The sequence below is a fragment of the Kogia breviceps genome, chromosome 1 (genome assembly GCF_026419965.1).
Source record: "Kogia breviceps isolate mKogBre1 chromosome 1, mKogBre1 haplotype 1, whole genome shotgun sequence".
Classification (NCBI taxonomy): domain Eukaryota; kingdom Metazoa; phylum Chordata; class Mammalia; order Artiodactyla; family Physeteridae; genus Kogia; species Kogia breviceps.
The window spans coordinates 165,498,101-165,516,152 of NC_081310.1; the positions used below are offsets into that span (position 1 = coordinate 165,498,101).

The following is an 18,052-nucleotide window of genomic DNA, read 5'->3' on the forward strand; positions in this document are numbered from 1 at the left end:
GAGCCTCTACTCTAGAGCCCGTGAGCCACAACTAGTGAGCCCTTTGTGCCACAACTACTGAAGCTCGCACGCCTAGAGCCCATGCTCCACAACAAGAGAAGCCACTGCAATGAGAAGCCTGAGCACCGCAAAGAAGAGTAGCCCCCGCTCACCACAACTAGAGAAAGCCCGCGTGCAGCAACGAAGACCCAAAGCAGCCAAATACAAATAAATAAATTTATTTTTTTTTAAAATTGTATGCTTTTCTCCTGTTAATTGTTTTTATCAGTTTAATCTTCAGATCCAGCCAAGGACCTGAAGAGGAGCAAGGAAAACTTTTTCCTCTCAATATTACCTTTTCTTTCAGCAAAATGAATCATGCTCTACTTGGTCTGCACTGTGCTTTTCTTACCAAAGATCATGGATTTCTTTTGTTTTTTAATTTTAGCTGCGCTGGGTCTTTGTTACAGCACACGGGCTCTTCGTTGCGACACACGGGCTTCTCTAGGTGGCGTGCAGGCTTAGTTGCTCCACGGCATGTGGGATCTTAGTTCCCGACCAGGGGTGGCACCCGCATCCCCTGCATTGGAAGGCGGATTCTTAACCACTGGACCACCAGGGAAGTCCCAATTATGGATATTTTTTAATATCACTGTAGGAATATACCATGGTTAATTTAACCAGTCCTCTAGGTTAAACCAGTCCTCTAGGACTAGTTTGTCTTCAGTTTTCATTATCCAAACAAAGTGGTACTGAGGGTAACCACATTTTCAGTCTTGAGAAATAATAGCAAATAACTTTTTAATCCATGGGCAATATATTTTTACATAAAATCCCTGAGAAAGAAGAATATTTTTTTCTAATTAGGGACTTCCCTGGCGGTCCAGGGTTAAGACTCCGCACTTCCACTGCAGAGGACATGGGTTCGCTCCCTGGTTGGGGAACTAAGATCCCACAAGGGGAGAGGCACAGCCAAAAAAAAAAAAAAAGTTAAGTGTCCCTAATTTCACACTGATAGTATCTTTTACCTTTTTTGGGGGGGCTGCGTTGGGTCTTTGTTGCTGCACGAGGGCTTTCTCTAGTTGCGGTGAGCGGGGGCTACTCTTCGCTGAGGTGCGGGGGCTTCCCACTGTGGTGGCTTCTCTTGTTGCAGAGCACTGGCTCTAGGTGCGCAGGCTTCAGTAGTTATGGCACACGGGCTCAGTAGTTGTGGCTCATGGGCTCTAGAGCGCAGGCTCAGTAGTTGTGGCGCACGGAGTTAGTTTCTCCGTGGCATGTGGGATCTTCCCGGACCAGGGCTCGAATCTGTGTCCCCTGCATTGGCAGGCGGATTCTTAACCACTGCGCCACCAGGGAAGCCGCACACTGATAGTACCTTAATGGAATAAAATAACATTTAAGTAAGAAAGCAAAGTCGTCACTGAACATTTACAGAGCACTGATTATGTGACAGGGACTGGGGAAGTAGAAATGAATAAGGCACCACTCCAGGCCCCAGAGATCTTTCTCCAGGGAGATTCATATTCTCAAGAAGACAAAAATGTGTAACAAATGAAAGGGGAGCATGGGGAGTCTTCAATAACCAAGAAAGTAAATCCAGAGCTGGAGGACCATTGCCTTCAGGACCAGTGAATTTATGCAAAGGCAGTAGTTGAGAAAAGAGTTGCTAATGTTTGGAACCACTAGTAATTTTGAGTTCCCTAAAAGTGAAATAGATTTTATTTTGTACTGAGAGCAGTGGGAATGTTGAGGAACTTAATAAGGAGAGTAGGGCTGACAATACACAAGTCTGGCAGCAGTGTGGGAAATGGTTGGGGAGGGGGTCGCTGCTGGAGTGAAGGCAGGAGGATTAATAAGAGCCTGTGGCAGTGATTCCTGCCACAGATAGGACTGGCTGAACTGAGCTGAGAGAACTGAACCAACTGGAAAGATCTTGTAGGAGAGGAAAAAAAATTTTCTCTCTACTCTCTGTGCTCTTGGCTGAGACCTTTGTAATAAGACATCTTAACAAGAGAAAACAAAAAAAACCCAGAAGTTTATTAGCATGTATATCTCATGTATACATGGGAGATACACAGGGGAAAATGAGTAACTCCCTGAGGTGGCCTAAAATACCTGCTTAAATACCTCCTTCAGCTAACAACAATAGAAAGAAAACTGTGGGGGGGCCACTTATAGGAAGGCCATCAGGAAAAAGCACGAAAAGCAAGGATAAGATTTATTAAGCAGATTTCACTGACTTCACTGGAAGTTTCTCCTGTTAGTCATCCTGGTACAGAAAGGGAGACACCCTTACAAATGGAGATTTCCATTCTAAAAATTTCCCTTACAAAAGGGTAATTTCTCTGTTTTCAAAACTTCTCCCTTTTCTCAAAATAATCAGCTTAAAATAACCTTATGCCAAAAAGGCATATTTTGGGGTGGCATATTCTGCTAACTTTCAGCCTCTTAAAAGACAGAAGCCACGGGAGGCAGATGTGAGGAAGAGGAATAAAGCAAGGATGGGCGGTAGACTTCTGGCTCGAGCACCCACGGAAATGAGAAACACGATGGGGGTAAAACTGGAGAAAGATGAGGGGGCGAGCTCAATTTTGGATTGAGTCTGAGGTGTCTGTGGGACATTCAGAGAGAGATCGTCAGGAGGCAGGTCTGGAGTTAAAGAAGGGGCTGAGCTGAAACAATATGTGGGAATTAAAAGAGTAAACAGGGCGGGCGAGAGTGCCCAAGGGCCAGCTGTAACGCCAGAGCACAGCGCGAAGGAACCCACTTCCCGGCTTACCGAGGGCCTTGAAACCAAGGCTCAGCCCATTGACTCGCCGCTCAGGCCCGCCCTCCCCCGGAACCTCACCCACAGCGCCTGCGCGTGTCAGGCTGCCGCCCCTCCGCGCCCCGCTAGCCGGGCATTCTGGGAGCGGAAACCCGCTCCGAGCGCGGAGCATGTTGGGAGCTGTAGTTTAGGAGAGGCCCAGAATTCCTCGCAAGTCGCGGCATTTGGTCACTTAAAGGGCAGGTCCAGAAAGCGATGATGCTCCCGGAGCAGGGTACCCCTCCGGCGGCGGCACGGGGCGCCCCGGGCCTCATCCCCTCTCCGCAGAGCATGGCATTTCCACGCCTCCACGATCTGTTCCACCTGCAGGGGAGGCGAGTCATGGAAGAGTCACGCAATGCCTACCTCAGCCCTCAGATCCTGGGCTGCGCCCGCCGCCCTTCCCCCCACGCCGCGGAGTGAATCTGAGCCGTGTTCCCCGCGTCCGTACCGGGATGAGCGGCTCCCGCCGGTTCTGCTCTTCCAGGGCGTTCAGCTCTGCCGGAGCCAGCAAGGCCAGTCTCAGCTCCCGCACCACCGGGGCCGCCACCTCGGCCACAGGCTGCTCCAGCACCGCCTGCCGACGCCAGCGTTGAGCCCAGGCGGGCGGGGGCACCTGCCCAGCCGCCCGCTCGCCGGGTTCCTGCGGCCCGAGCCTCCTGCAGCGCCCCCACCCCGCGCTCCCCTCGGCTCCCGCTCACCGCGCCCACGCGCGCCCAGCTCCGGGCTGCCAGGACCAGCTCGGCCTCATCCACGCAGAGCTTGTCGCTGCGCAGCAGGAGCAGCAACGCGGGTGCCGACAGCTCCAGGAAACCACGGGTCCGGAGGGTCTCCTGTGGGTCCGCGATTGGGTCAGGGGGGAGCAGGATGAGGCGTGTGGGGTTGGGAGTATGAAGGTCGGGAACTGTACCTGGCTGTGGGCCTCTATGAAAGCTACACAGCGCTCCTGCAGCGGTCCCAGGCCAAAAGATACGGCAATCTGAGAGCAGAATGAGGGAGGTCGGGTTGAGACTGGAGGGGCCATGTAGCCCGGCCCTCCACGGGGGGACCACCTGCAAGCCTGTCCAGCAACACCCACCTGCAGGGCCTCGCAAACCAGCTCCACATCCAGCACCTTCATCACAAACTTCAGGCACAGCTGGGAACAGAAACGAATGTGGGTTGTGCCCAAATGTCCCTTTTCCAAGACCCCAGCCCCAGTCCAGAAGCAGTGAGCAGGCTTGGAGCAGTGAGCCACCCAGGCTTATAGCAGCCGCAGGCCCATACAGACCTCCCAGGCCAAGGAAGGCAGGGAATCACCAGGGCCTGAGACTTGGCAAACCTGGAGGAACTAGAAACTAGCAAAGCCAAGCCCAGCAGCCTACCTTTTAGTACATTCCTCACTAATCAAGCTAGATAAGAGCCATGTGAAAATTCCACTCTCCCTTTCTCTCAGGACACTTATCTTTCTCCATGTGTCCCCCTCTGACTCGAAGACACTTCTCTTTTAACCAGAAACTTGAATTTCATCCACAACATCTCCCTCTCACCCCCCACATCCAGAAAAGCACTGGGTCATGCCAGTTCCACTTCTCTCAAAGCCATGCACCTCTCTCAGGCAACCACTGCCACCACCACCCCCCTTACTGGACTGGTAAGCCCTAATCCCTCCTCCCCTTAGCTTCCAAATCCTCACTCCTTTATCTGAAACCTCATGAATTTCCACTGCCCTCTGGGTAAACGAAGTCCAAATTCTTGAAAGTTCTGCAGGAACCAGCCCTTGGCATGCTCTCCAATCTCATATCTCCCTCTCCTCCTCTCACACACTGAGTCCAGCCACACTAAATGTCTCACCAGCATCTTTTGTACCTCTGTCTCTGTAACTAGACTTACATCTTTCCTCTCCCCCTCTGAACAAACTCCTACCTGTTCTACCCAATCCAACACAAATGTTTCCTCCTCCAGGAAGTCTTCCCCTCCTCTCTCCCTGGTGGCGAGACTAGAGACTCCCCGTACAGTCTCAGCACCATTTACCCTTATCTGTCACACTTCTTATGACACTGGGTTAAGAGTTTTCTTATGTCTGTCTCTCTTTGAAGAACAGGGATCAAGGCTAATTTATTCTGGTATCCACAGCACCATCCATAAACACCCCACATGCCCCCACAGCACACACACAGGGCATGTGCATATCCGTTTGCACACAAGCACACACAAATGCCTATCTACACAGAGATACCCATACTTCTGTCTGTGCCGGTGCACGTTGCTCTCCAGCCTAGCCAGTGAGTGAGGCAGGATAGGAGCTGAGCCCATAAGAGGCGGGGGAAACGAGATGAGGCGCCACATAAACTCACCTCTCGCAGTTCCTCCAGCCCATACTCCACAGCCGCTGTCAGCACCTCCAGCACCTGCAGAGTGGGTGATTGGGGGAGTGGAAAGCAGTGTCCCCCATCCCTCAGCCACCCCTCCTCCCACCCAGACCCCTGCCTGGTGGGCTCACGGAGTGGCGGTGCAGCTTGGCACTGTTGGTGTACAGAAACTCCAGAACTGCCAGGAAGGCCTCAGCTGGCACGGTGCTCAGTACCACAGGGCTAGGCACCCCGGGGCCCGGCTCTGAGCCCAGAAGTCGCTGGAAGAAGTTGCATCTACATGCCAACAAGCACCGGTGGGCAAACACCTCCTGCCGTTCTTGACCGACCACAAAGCGAACATCACTGTGGGAGAGAGGGGCAGAGAACCAGGAAGAGGAGGCCAGAGTCTCTGTGCAACTCTAGGCTTGGCCTTTGCCCAACTCCGTTTCCTTATCTGCCCTGTAAAAGAGACAGTCCCTCCAGCCGAAGGTCTGGGTCACACAGTCACGGTTCTAATTCCAGCTCCACCTTGTGGTGCCTAGGCAAGAGACTTCCTACTCATTAACTCTCAGCTTTCTCATCCCTGAAATGGGATGCGAATCCCAAACCCTAGGAGGTGGCTATGTTTGATCAATTGCTCACTGAAGGGGCACCAGGTCTGATACAAAGTTGATCCCAATACCCCTCTCCTCCCCAGCCTGTGTCTTGGGGGAAGGGAAACTCTTTTTGGCTTCTCCTCCACAGACTGCAAACTCAGCTTTTTCAGCCTCCTCCAGACTCAGCTTTTTCAGCCTCCTCCAGACAGGAGAGGGTAGGGTTGGGGGTGCAGAGTGCACCGGCTGCAAATAGACACGTCAGTGAGGCACCATCACGAGCCCGGACCACATTTTCCATCTTCACGATCACTTCCGGCCCCAGCCTCTAGGCCTCTGAACAGCATAGCGGGTAGGAGGCAGGGGATGAAGCTTGAGCTTCTTGGAGCCTCCCAGTGTCAGGTCCAAGGCCTGGGGGTTCCCACTGCTCAGACCAGACTGCGATGCCCGAAGAAGTAGGGTTATAGGAGTCACCGACCCATAGGGAGGGGCCCAACTCTGAGGCAGTGGGAACAGAAAGCTGCATTCTAGTTCTCCTGACCAGTGCTGACCCCGTACTCTATCCCTTGGTTTCAGACACCACAGCATCCTGGGCAGGCAATGAGCCCCAGGCAGCACCCTTGAACTACTTCCTGTCTGCAACTCTGGCTCAGTCTCTTGAGCTTTGTTCCTCTTGTGAGTCCGCAGTTCCCAGAGCAGGGTTATCTGCTCCTCTGCCTCCCTAGGGAGGCACTCAAGTTACATCCCATTTCTCAGGGTCCAGGGGGCAGAGGGCTCTTCTCTGCCAGGAGCCCAAGATGCAAAACAGGAAGGCCTTTCCCTGAGGTCACATAGCTGCTCTGAGCTCCGGTCCCCAGTGCCCCCACCTCTGGCTCTCGTAGACACTAAGCGACCAGTAGTTATCCTCTACACTTGACTTCCCCAGACTGAGTTCACCAGGGAGGAGGGTCAAGTCCTAATTCCCCACTTCCTCTGTACCCAGAGCTTCCTCAGAGCCATGGGGCCCAGCAGAGCCAGCTAGGAAAACCCACAAACAGGGCCCCCCCTCACCTGTATAGGGGGTTGTTGATGAGGCTTCGGAGTGCTGTGGAAAAGGGCGCAGCTTCCCCGTGCACAGTCAGCCCTGGGGCCTCCATGGGTGGGGTAGGGCAGGGGAGTGAGCAGGAATAGCCTAGGAGGCCTGTTGTCTGCTGGTCTGTGGGAGGCGGTAGGTGGAAGGAGCAGGAGGCCTGGTTGAGCCCTAAAGCTGGTGAGGAGCTAGAAAGGCCCGAGAGGGAGGGGCAAGAGCTTGGGAGGCCTGTTTGCTGAGAAGCTAAAGTTTAGGAATGAGGCAGGAGGCCCAGGTTCCTGAAGGCATCAGAGGCCAGTGGAGGAGGCCAGAGGCTTGGCTTGGGGATGGGGACTCAGGGAGGGGACCAAGAGAGGCCAAGGTAGAGCGGACTGGGCTCGGGAGGAGAGGCTGGCTGCGGATGAGGCCCCAGCTGGGAGCCTGCCCAGGCAGCGCTGGGGTGGGAAGCCTGTGGGTTTCCATGGAAACTAGAGCCCAGCCAGAGACGAGGCCCCGCCCAGCTCCCACAGGCCCAGAGAAAACTTCGGCCCTAGAGGGGCCCTAAGCAGAGTCCGAGGGTCTTGGCACCCTGGCCCCTGCCTGTCCTGGGTTCAGAGTTCAAACTCCCTGCCCCCTCCCACCCTCCCCCCAACAGGCACACAGGGTCAAGATCAGGCTAGCCAGGCCTGGGGAACCCCCCCTCAGCAGGAAAAGTCCTTGTCCCTATGGACCATTTTCAGGGCCCAGACCTAGCTTGTTTGGAAGGTGGCAGTCCTGTCGCTCCCAGAGGGGTGTCAGGTGAGGAGGTGTCACCTCTGACAGAGGAGTCATGGTCTCTGGCATCCCTGAAATGCAACCGAAAGGGGGCCGCAATCTGGGCAGTAGGGCACACAAGAGGTGTGGACAGGTGGAGACAAGCCTCAGGGCACTGAGATCAGCAGGGTGTACTTAGGAGTGGACTCACCACTTTTGCATCAGGTCTGTGTTCGGATGGGTCTCCCTTCCCCCCTCCCCCAGCCCTGAATTGAGGAAGTCATCCAAGCCACACCCTAGCTCTGCACAGGGAACGGAAACATTTGCCCCAGTTGAGGCTGACCAGGAGATGACAGTGCCGGGGAACTCCTCCCCGTAGGCCCAGGTCCGGATTTCTGAGGGGCCTCCCCCACAGCCTCAGGGTTTCCCCATATCCCAGGCCCTCTGAGACTTGCTTACAAGTAGAGAGCCAGTCTTCACAAGGGGTGAAATGGACAGTGGGTCAAGAGCTCTGGGGTAGGGGGACACCAATCTGACCAGAGCCCCTCTCTACATCTGCCCCTTCAGTCATACTTGTATGCCCTTGGGCTCTAAGCCCCCCGCTGATCCCTCCCCCCTGATGACTCAGTCACCTGGCATGTGCTCAGGGTAGGGACACTCCCAGGTTAAGCCAGAGCCAGGACCGGAAAGAGGGAACCGGGAAGAGGGGAGTGCTTGCCCAGCAACCCATGGCAACTCCACAACAAAGGCAAGGGGCCCTTAACCTCCCACCTGCCAGCCAGGCCAGCCGGGCAAGGGCTGTTAGGACAGAGCTTGGAGGCCAAAGGCTACAGGTGACTCAGGTGTCTAAGGAGTTTCGGGAGAAGAGGGCAGCCATCCCAGAATTGATTCTGGAGGTAGGGCCAGAAGCCAAAAGTGGAGAGTGGAAGGACCATCCTGAGGCACCTGGCCCCAGCCGCAGCCAGTTGTAGGGATCTTTGTGCCAGCCACCTTAAGAGCAGGTAGGGGTGGAGGATGGCTGGATTCAAGACTCACAGGGCTAGAAGGATCTGTGGGGGTTGAAGGAGTTGGGTCTGTCTGTCCGTCCTTCTGGTCAGGGGGAGGAGGCGCCACTGTCTAGGCTGAGGCAGAGGGCAGATACATCTCCCCCTTCTCCTGCTGGTGAAGTCAGGTGGAAGGAAGAAAAGGAGGTGTACTTCGAGCTCATTTAACTAACCTCCATAGTACCCGAGGAAAGCGGAGCTCAGGGTGCAAGGATAGCAAGATAATAGTCTGAGCAGCATCTCTCCCCTTATTGTGTCCCTAACAGCCCTTAACCCTCTATGCACCTAGGAATCCACGCAGCCCCGGACTATTTGATTCACCTGTCCCCCAAAAAACAGGTAAGAAGGGATTAGGGGGTAAAAACTCCTATCATTAAGTAAGAGACGGGATGGTGTACAGAGACGGCCAGTGAGGGCCATGCCGTCCAACCGTGGGTCTTCCAGCCGGCAGGTCCATGGCTGGCAGGCCTGTGCCCTCCGGACACCAGGAGGAGGAGACTGCCAAAGACCATGGGCTGAAACAATCACCAGCGCGGCCTCCAGGCCGTCTGCCCAGCATCGGTAAGACCCAACCACACGGCCCGGGCCCGGCCTCCCGCCGTGGCTCCGTGCTAGGTCCGGCCTCGTCCTTTTCGCGCCGCAACTCGCTGGCCGGGCCAGGCGCAGGTCTTGGAGGTTGGCGCCCATCCCTGGGCCCCTTGCCCCCTCTAGGGTCGCGGGTCAGCTTCTCTGGCTTACCCCTGGCGGCCGCCCGCTGGGCAGCGCCCTCGTACCGCACGGAGCCGGCGCCACGGGAGCGCTGGGAGGCCGCGCACGCACAGCGGGCCCTGGAAGCGGCGTTGGAGGCAGGATTGAGCGATGCGTGCTATTCCCGCGCCGAGGCCGGAGCCGGAAATGTGTGAGCTGGTGCGCGTGCGCGAGCTCAGCCCGCCACGCTACAAGCTGGTGTGCACCGTGGTGCGGGGGTTGCGCGCCTGTCAGGGCGTGCGCGTGGTCAGCCGCGCGCTCTGGGACGCGGCGCGCGACGGGCTGGCCACGGCCGCGGTCACCAACGCCTCCCTCTTCACCGTGGCCACGGTCCACAGGTTCTACTGCGAGTGAGGACTCCCCTGAGTTTTGCAAAAAAGGTTTATTATACCAGGAGGAGGCCCTCCCTGGGGCTCACATCCCAATAAATAAATGTCTGTCAATAAATAAAAGTGGTCCATAAATAACGCCCCCTAGCAGGGGGCTAAGGCTCAGGCTTTTCTTGGAGAAGGGGTAGGAGGTCGCCTCCAACCCCAGTAAAGCTGGTCCCTGATTCCCTGGGGGATTCGGCCCAGAGCCCCCAGTGAGGCACCAAAGGAACAGGGAGGGCCACAAAGGCAAGGGCCAGAGCCTTACAGGTACAGGCGTCAGACCTGAGGGCTTGGGTGGTGGCCGGCCCCGCAGGTTGGGGCCTAGACTGGGCAGCGGTCCCGGAGCAGGCGCAGAGCATAGCGGAGCCGCTGCCTCAGGTCTGGGGAGCAGCCCAGCTGCTGAAGGTGGGAAGCGAGGTAAGTACAAGCACTGCGATTGCGGGCCACAAAAGTCACAAGGAGGGGCTCCCAGCCACTGAGGATCAGCTTGGTGTGGTCTCCGTAGAAGTTCACCTGTGCGCAGGAGGGTGGCACTGATCAGGGCCTAAGGCCCAGATCGTTTCCTCCCCAGCACCCTGGACCTCCCAGACCTTACCCCCAACTCCAAGAGGAGCTCTTACCTGGATGGTGCCATCGCTAAAGAGCATGAGTAGGGCCTGATCAGTCTTGACCCACTGCAGCAGGAGTGGGGGGACAGGCACCTCCACCTCTTCCACACTGGGCAGATCTCCACCCTGGGAGCAGGGGCAGGTCACTTGTCTGACATGAGTCAGTCCTCTCTCCATTCCTGTCTCCCTTAGAGGTTTAGCTTCTAGCTGCAGCACCCACCCCCTCGCCCACCCGCCCCCCAAAGGGGAACAGAAAGGGATCAGAATGTGTTCGTCCTCAACGTGCCCCACCCCAGTCCACAAACCTTCATGAGGCGCTGCTCCATGTAGGAGGCGAAATACCTCAGGACACCCAGCTGAGGCTGCAGGGCCCGAGGCACAGCACCCACAGAGAAGGAGAAGTGCTTGGTGCTGGTGGGGTCGTAGTGCACAGTCCTGGAGGGGAGGAGATGGAGACAGAAGTCAGACGGAGCCCTGTACCCACGCCCCTCCCCTGAGAGACTGCAGGTCCGGGAGCCCAGGAGCACACACCAAGGTACAGCCCTGCTGAGTACAGTGGCTGGATACAAGACACCCTATGACACCACTTACTTTCTGTTGGCTGACAGGGCCATGTGTGTGCCATTGTTGAAGAGCACAGCCACACGGCAGCTGGACAGTTGATACCCAAAGCCAAACTTGTTGGAATAGTCAACCCACTTGCTGACCCACACCAGAGGCTCTGGCTGGGCCAGGGGAGCAGGGTTCTGTTCAGCTGTCATGGAAGAGGAAGGAATGAGGACCTGTTCCTGGCCTCCCAGTCAAAGAACTCCCACCACCATTCACATATGCCAGACCCCAGCCTCACCTGGGGACATGAAGGCCAGGCAGTTTCTCAGAGCACAGAGGGCTGACTCCACCACTGTGGCCACAGTCAGACCTTCTTCAAACCCTGAAGGGAAAAGGGCACTGAGAATTAGGCAATAGTCCCCCAGGTCCTAGACAGTGACTCTCCACCCACTCCTTCCCTCTGGGCCTGGTCTCAGGCCCAGAAACCTCTAGCACCCTTCACCCTCCTGGTGGCTCACCATCTCCACTGCTCGCCAGTGTCCCACGGGGTGAACTGTCTTCAGGTGCTGTCTCTACCAGGCTGACGGGGGCTGGACCTGAAGCTGCCGGAGCCTGGAGGGTTGGGTGGAGAAAGGGAGTGAGATAGGCCCTGAAATCCAAATCCTTGAGAGTCCATGGCCCAGCCCTGCCCTGGCACCCGGGGCACCCCAGGTCAGCCCTGCCTGACTGATGAGACACAGCCAATTAGGCCACCACGAGGCTAGATGTTTCATCAGCTTCTTTTATCCCAGGCTTCACGCACTGCTAGGGTGGGGGTGAGTCAGGGGAACGCTGTCCGCGTGAGCACCTCACCTCGGGCCTGGCATCCTGATGGCCAATGGACATCCGAGTGAGGCTGTTCACCAAACAGGAGACTTCGTCCCGCTCCTCGGGATGGTTCTTATCTGGGTGGGGCGAGATAGAACCCTCAGAATCCTGTCTAGCACCCCTGCTTCCCGCAGGGATGATAACTGTTAGGCATACCCACGTGCCTGTGTAACACATGCTCTCCCCAGGGGTCCCCAGGGACTCAGACTCACACCCTCACATGTACTTGACAAGCCCCCTGCCGCTCTGTACCCTCAAAACCACTGACATCCCAGACTCACTCTTACTCTTCTTCCTCCCAAATAGGCTCTTGGTAACTTTGACAAACAGAATCCTAGCTGGGTTAAGGGGTGTCAGGTCTGGGACTGTCACACAGCTGCTGACAGGGAGCCGGTAGGGGGTGTAGCCCTGAGGAGAGAAGGCATGTGAGCAGAGAAGAGCAGTCCAGGGGTCCTGTCACCTGCTCCCATTCAATCCCCTGGGAATCCGCAGACTGGACATGTCTGGGGGGCCACAAACCTTGGTAAAGAAGTTGTGGCGCAGGATCTGGTCAATTGAGGGACGGTCTTGGGGTGAGGCTCGAAGGATGGTGGCCAGGAGCTGCCGGGCAGGCAGTGAGAGGCTGGCAGGCAGCGTGTAGTGAACCTGTTTGATGCAGCGGTATGTCTCCTTCAGGTCAACTGTCTCAAAGGGGGGGCTCCCACATAGCAGTGTGTACCTGTGGGGCAGAGAAAGGGGGTCAGGAGTAAAGTGGAACATATGCCACCCTGGGTACCCCCTATGTGCACATGACCCTGGGACTCACATGACACAGCCCAGGGACCACACATCTGCCTCAGGGCCGTGGCCCTGTCTCTGCAGCACTTCTGGGGCCACATAGTTGGGGGTGCCACAGATGGTCCTGAAAGGGGGTAGGGAAGAGCAGAGGGCAAGGTTCAGAAGCAGCCTGGCTGACCCCTCATCCCTTCCCCCACTGTGAGTGCAGACAAAGCAGCTGCCTGTCACCAAAGGCCAGAGAACTCTTGCTTGTTCTAAGACAATGGATGCCGGGGATGGCAGCTGAGTCCCTGCCCACCCGCCTGGCCCAGCTGCTCAGCTGCTCTGCAGGACAGGGGGAGGCCCTGACCCCCAACCCAGCCCCCTCCTCCAGGGTCAACAGAGGGTCCATCACTGATCCCTTCCTCCTTCCCCCACTCCCGTCTGTCAGACACCCATACAGGCTGTCACCTCCTATGGTCTGTGCCACACACACCAACACCAGCTGTCACGTCCCCCATAAACACTCAACTACCACACATGCTGTTTTACACCCAGTCTTCGTTGCCACAGCAGGTTATTGTGACACGGGGTGTTATGTCCCACCATCCCTACACTCTCAGTCCATCTCACACACTCTTATGTCACTGTCCACATTCACACACAGGATCAGTCATACACCTCCAAGAATCCTTACACCCATCTGTCTCGGGGACTAAACACACAGAGGACCCACAGCCTCTCCATCATTCCCATTCACCCAGGCTGCCACTGCCACCTTCACACACACACACACACACACACACACACACACACACAGCCCATCATCCTTTCCCATCTATCACACAGACACATCAGGCAGTCATCGTGCCTCCCACATACATATTTAGTGTCTGTCATGCACGTCATCTGTGTCACACAGACTGTGGCCACCCCCCTCCTCAAACACTCACTTCTTCCTATGCTCCGGGGGCTCCAACCGGGTTGCCAGCCCAAAATCCCCCATCTTCAGTTCCATGTTCTCAGTGATAAAAAAATTTCCTGGACCGGGGTAGAGAAATGTGTCAGACGCCTTTTTCTCTGCCTCCCCAACCCCCCATCCTGTTGGCCCAGGAGTCTCACCCAGCTTGAGGTCCCGGTGCAAGATGCCTCGCTGGTGCAAGTACTTGAGTCCAGAAAGGATCTGCCGAAGGTAGTAGCGCACCTCTGGCTCCAACAGGGTGTGCCGGGCCTTCCAGATGTGGGCCAGGGACTGCAGAGAGCCACTGCCTCAGCCCCCAGTCTGCCCTCCCGGATCCTCCCTCCATTGGTGCTTGCTGAGGAAGAGCAGGGCTCCAACTTTGGGTCTTAAGGTCCCCATTCCCTCCCCCACCTCCATCACAATCCCTCACCTTTCGGCTGCAGAGCTCCAGGAAAATGTATATGTTGTCAGCATCCTCAAAGTGGTGCGAGAAACGCACAATGTGGCGGTGCTGCAGGCCGCGGTGCAGCTCAATCTCGTTTAGGATCTGCAGTGGGGACGCGGGGTTGTCATCCGCCAAGGGCTCCCACGCCACTGTCCCCACCCCACCCAGTCGTTTGCGGGGACTGGGTCCCGGCTCACCTTCTCGCGCTGATGCGGCTTGGTGATGCGGCTCTGCGAGATGACTTTGACCGCGTAGGCATTGCCGGTCTCTGTGTCAGTGGCCTCGTAGCAGCGGGCGAAGCCCCCCTATAAGGAGGGGGCATCAGGCAGGGCGCTCCAGGGGAGCGCCAGGGCAGGCCAGTAGCGGTTCCCGCGCCGAGGCCAAACGCCCCTGCCACGCCCCGCGTGGTCAAAGAGGCCGGCAGGGTCCCCCTCTACCTTCGCTGACCTAACCCCCAGCTCACCTTGCCCAAAAGGCGGCCTTTGAAGTAGGTGCGGCCGCTGCGCGGGTCAGTGATGAGGCGCCCAAGGTCCGGCGCCAGCGGACCGGACAGCACCTCCGGCTCAGGTCCCGGCATGGGACTCCCAGGAGGTCCGGGCCCGGCGGGGGGCGCTGGCGGGGCGGCAGCACGCGGGAAGGGGCGCGGGGACAGGAAGCCGGCCGCGGGCTCCATGAGGGCGGTGCGGCGCAGCGCGGGCCCGGCTAATTCTGGCTTCCGACAGGCCGCGGCAGCGTGTGGCGCTGGCTGGATTTGCTACGCGGCGCTCGCGCCCGAGAGAGCCCAGCGTTTTTATCAATGAACGCCTGCCCCCTCCCTGGAGTCTCGTCATTAAGAGCCCGCCCCCTTCCTGGAGGCGAGTCACCAAGAAGCCACGCCCCTCCTCGGGCTTTACGTCCTCAAGAAGCTCCTCCTCCCACCCATGCACCCGGAGGCCCAGCTTCCTGCTCCAGCCTTGAAGACGCAGCCATACCGCTAGTTACCATGAGGATGGCCATCAGGATGTAGGAGCCAGCTGTGTCCCCGGTCCCCTACCTCTCCCTGGTGACTGAGAGTCCCTCTAGTGGGGGTCCTCTTTTACCCCATCCTTGGGGGCTTATGCTGAGGTCCGAGGGGGCCTGGACATCTGGGGAATCTACCCGGCAACTAGATGGACTAGCTTTCCAGCCTGTAGGACAGGGACAGGGGCGGCGCTCGCTTTTGCCTGAGCTCGTCACCAACACTCCCCCTTAAGTGCGCGGGAATTTGCGCGCATTGGCACTGGCCACGCCCTTGGCCAAAGCCCCCAGGCTCAGGCCAGTGCTGCCCCCCTTAGGGCCTGAAAGGAATTGCACGCGCCCAGCTGGGCTTGCCTGGCGTGGGGAAGAGCGTGGAGGCCTGGGCTCCTATGCTGAGTTTTGGGGTCAAACAGCCTGGCATTCAAGGCTTTTGACATGAGCCAGGCCACATCTTCCGCTACCCACATCCACACCTTTGAAGGGCAGATCTCAGGTTCTGGAGGGGTGCCTATTCCCTTTCCCTGAAAACATCCACTGCCCTGGGTCAGCAGCCAGAGGCCAGAAAGTGAGGAATGGGAATTGTATTTTCTCAAATCTAGCAATAGACAGTTGGGCAGGTGGTCCCCGGGCCATCTGAATCCCTAAATATGGTCCATGCTCACCGTTCCCAGGGCCAGAGACAGAGAGATGGGGACTTTTTTAAAAATTTACTTTATTTGAAGTATAGTTGATTTACCATTTTTTGTTAATTTCTACTGTACAGCAGTGATTCAGTTATACATCTATATTAATTCTTTTTCATATTTTTTCCATTATGGTTTATCACAGGATATTGAATATAGTTCCCTGTGCTCTACAGTAGGACCTTATTGTTTATTCATTCTATATATAATAGTTTGCATCTGCTAATCCGGAACTCCCAATCCATCCCTCCCCCACGCCCTCTCCCCCTTGGCAACCACAAGTCTGTTTTCTATGTCTGTGAGTCTGTTTCTGTTTCGTAGATAAGTTTATTTGTGTCACATTTTAGATTCCACATATAAGTAATCTCATATGGTATTTCTTAATCTTTTTGACTTACTTCACTTGGATTGATAATCTCTAGGTTCATCCATGTTGCTGCAAATGGCATTATTTCATTCTTTTTTATGGCTGAGTAGTATTGCACTCTACGCACCCCGTCTTCTTTTTCCATTCATCTGTCAATGGACATGTAGGTTGTTTCCATGTCTTGGCTATTGTAAATTGTGCTGCAATGAACATTGGGGTGCATGTGTCTTTTGTTTTTTTAAATAAATAATTAATTATTTTTTGGCTGCGTTGGGTCTTCGTTGCCGCGCGTGGGCTTTCTCTAGTTGCGGCAAGCAGAGGCTACTTTTCGTTGCAGTGTGTGGGCTTCTCATCGCGGTGGCTTCTCTTGTTGCAGAGCACAGGCTCTAGGTGCGCGGCCTTAGTTGCAGCGCGTGGGCTCAGTAGTTGTGGCGTACGGGCTTAGTTGCTCTGCAGCACGTGGGATCTTCCCGGACCAGGGCTCGAACCTGTGTCCCCTGCATTGGCAGGCGGATTCTTAACCACTGCGCCACCAGGGAAGTCCCGATATTGCAATTTTATATTTGGGAAATAAAGCAAAATGTCTTTGTATGAGTTTTCTAGGGTTGTCATAACAGAATACTACAGACTAGGTGGCTTAAACAACAGAAATTTATTTTCTCACACTTCTGGAGGCTGGAAGGTCAAGATCAAGGTATTGAAAAGGTTGATTTCCTCTGAGGCCTCTTTCTCTGTTTGTAGATGACGGCAGTCTCCCTCTGACTTCACATGATCTTTTTTATTTTGGAGCCCCCCGGACACCCCCCCCCCGCCCTGTGCCTCGCGGCATGTGGCATCTTAGTTCCCAGACCAGGGACTGAACCCACACCTGCTGCTATTGAAGCACAGAGTCTTGTCTTAACCACTGGACCACCAGAGAAGTCCCACATGATCTTTTTCTGTGTGTCCTAATTGCTTCATCTCTTAAAGACATCAGTCAGATCAGATTAGGGTCTACCTAAGAACCTCATTTTAACTTGACCTTTTAAAAGGTCCTATCTCCAAATGTAGTCACAATCTAAGGTACTGAGGGTTAGGAGAAGTCAAAGCTCCATCCATCTTAGGTTTTCATACAGGACTTTTTTTTTCAGTTTTGTATTTTTTATTAGTAGGCTTTATTTTTTAGAACAGTTTTAGATTTTTCAGAAAAATTGAGCAGATAGTACAGAGAATTGTTGTATACTTCCCCCTGCCCCTACCCCCGCACACACAGAATTTCCCCTATTATTATCATCTCACATTAGTTGGTACATTTCTTACAAGTAACTCTTCAGTGGTTTCCCATTGCTCTGAGAATGAAATCTAGAATCCTTGCAACAATCTATAAAGTTCCCCATAATCAGGCCCTGCCTAACTCTCTGAACAATCTCCTCTTGTCTACTTTGCTCCAGCCAGGCCTTCTCTTTCTTCCTCACTCATAATAGAACTGTTCTTACCTCTGGGCCATTACACATTTATTCCCTCTGCCTGGAATACTTTCCCCCTAGTCTTTACTTATTACTCATTCATTCTCATCTTTTCTGGCTTAACTCACATGTCACCTCCTCAGAGAGGTCTCCCCAACCACACTACCTAAAGTTGGATTCCCTCAACAAATTAACTCATACAGGACTCTTCAACAAAGAGATTAACAAGAACAATACAAAAAACAGAAAGCAAGTTTATTAACATGTAGAGCTTATGTATACATGGGAGGTATCCAGGGAAAAATGCATAACTTTCCCATGTGGCTTAGAATTTAGGCTTAAATACCATCTGAGTAGGCTTTTCTGCTGGCGCAGTGGTTAAGAATCTGCCTGCCAATGCAGGGGACACAGGTTCAAGCCCTGGTTGGGGAAGATGCCACATGCTGTGGAGCAACTAAGCCCGCGAGCCACAACTACTGAGCCTACGTGCCACAGCTACTGAAGCCCACGCACCTAGAGTCTGTGCTCCGCAACAAGAGAAGCCACTGCAATGAGAAGCCCGTGCACCGCAACAAAGAGTAACCCCCACTCGCCGCAACTAGAGAAAGCCTGCACGCAGCAACGAACAGCCAAAAATAAAATAAATAAAATTTTTTTTTAAAGTACCATTTGAGTAGAGAATGGGGGAGGGGAATGTAGGCC

At 55.1% G+C, this 18,052-nt stretch overlaps 4 protein-coding genes across 8 annotated transcripts in view; 1 reads left to right on the top strand and 3 right to left on the bottom strand.

Moving 5' to 3' along the window:
- The window catches only part of LOC131744159 (small ribosomal subunit protein uS14-like), an 84,693-nt gene extending 83,603 nt beyond the window's left edge, over nucleotides 1-1,090 (bottom strand). Inside the window, exons 1-2 of one of the 2 annotated variants that reach the window (XR_010835802.1) lie at nucleotides 1,008-1,090; nucleotides 477-559 (exon numbers count right to left, since the gene is read on the bottom strand). The gene's annotated coding sequence lies outside the window, so the exon portion shown is untranslated. Of the gene's footprint in view, nucleotides 1-476; nucleotides 560-1,007 lie in introns of those variants that run through there. The other variant, XM_059043542.2, reaches the window with a different exon arrangement.
- Nucleotides 1-7,212, bottom strand: part of BTBD19 (BTB domain containing 19) — a 39,961-nt gene extending 32,749 nt beyond the window's left edge. The window contains exons 1-8 of one of the 4 annotated variants that reach the window (XM_067009144.1): nucleotides 6,762-6,903; nucleotides 5,268-5,481; nucleotides 5,122-5,175; nucleotides 3,864-3,923; nucleotides 3,696-3,764; nucleotides 3,487-3,618; nucleotides 3,237-3,362; nucleotides 1,154-1,354 (exon numbers count right to left, since the gene is read on the bottom strand). In XM_067009144.1, the coding sequence (XP_066865245.1) occupies nucleotides 1,238-1,354; nucleotides 3,237-3,362; nucleotides 3,487-3,618; nucleotides 3,696-3,764; nucleotides 3,864-3,923; nucleotides 5,122-5,175; nucleotides 5,268-5,481; nucleotides 6,762-6,847 (858 nt within the window). In that variant the 5' untranslated portion in view covers nucleotides 6,848-6,903 and the 3' untranslated portion in view covers nucleotides 1,154-1,237. Of the gene's footprint in view, nucleotides 1-1,153; nucleotides 1,355-1,679; nucleotides 3,110-3,236; nucleotides 3,363-3,486; nucleotides 3,619-3,695; nucleotides 3,765-3,863; nucleotides 3,924-5,121; nucleotides 5,176-5,267; nucleotides 5,482-6,761 lie in introns of those variants that run through there. The other 3 variants (XM_059043297.2, XM_067009156.1, XM_067009148.1) reach the window with 3 other exon arrangements.
- Nucleotides 7,213-9,010: 1,798 nt separating this feature from the next.
- Nucleotides 9,011-9,656, top strand: DYNLT4 (dynein light chain Tctex-type 4). Its single transcript, XM_059043531.2, is given in 2 exon segments — nucleotides 9,011-9,444; nucleotides 9,446-9,656. Coding segments are annotated over 2 exon segments (645 nt in total).
- Nucleotides 9,657-9,669: 13 nt separating this feature from the next.
- On the bottom strand, nucleotides 9,670-15,061 carry PLK3 (polo like kinase 3). Its single transcript, XM_059042807.2, has 15 exons — nucleotides 14,323-15,061; nucleotides 14,057-14,164; nucleotides 13,845-13,961; nucleotides 13,576-13,705; nucleotides 13,407-13,494; nucleotides 12,503-12,598; nucleotides 12,217-12,415; nucleotides 11,979-12,105; nucleotides 11,683-11,774; nucleotides 11,349-11,442; nucleotides 11,129-11,212; nucleotides 10,873-11,035; nucleotides 10,587-10,716; nucleotides 10,294-10,407; nucleotides 9,670-10,186 (listed from the first exon to the last, which is right to left on the bottom strand). The coding sequence occupies exons 1-15, from the start codon at nucleotides 14,530-14,532 to the stop codon at nucleotides 9,995-9,997; spliced, it is 1,944 nt and encodes a 647-aa protein (XP_058898790.1). The 5' UTR covers nucleotides 14,533-15,061; the 3' UTR covers nucleotides 9,670-9,994.
- Between the last annotated feature and the right edge of the window lie 2,991 nt (nucleotides 15,062-18,052).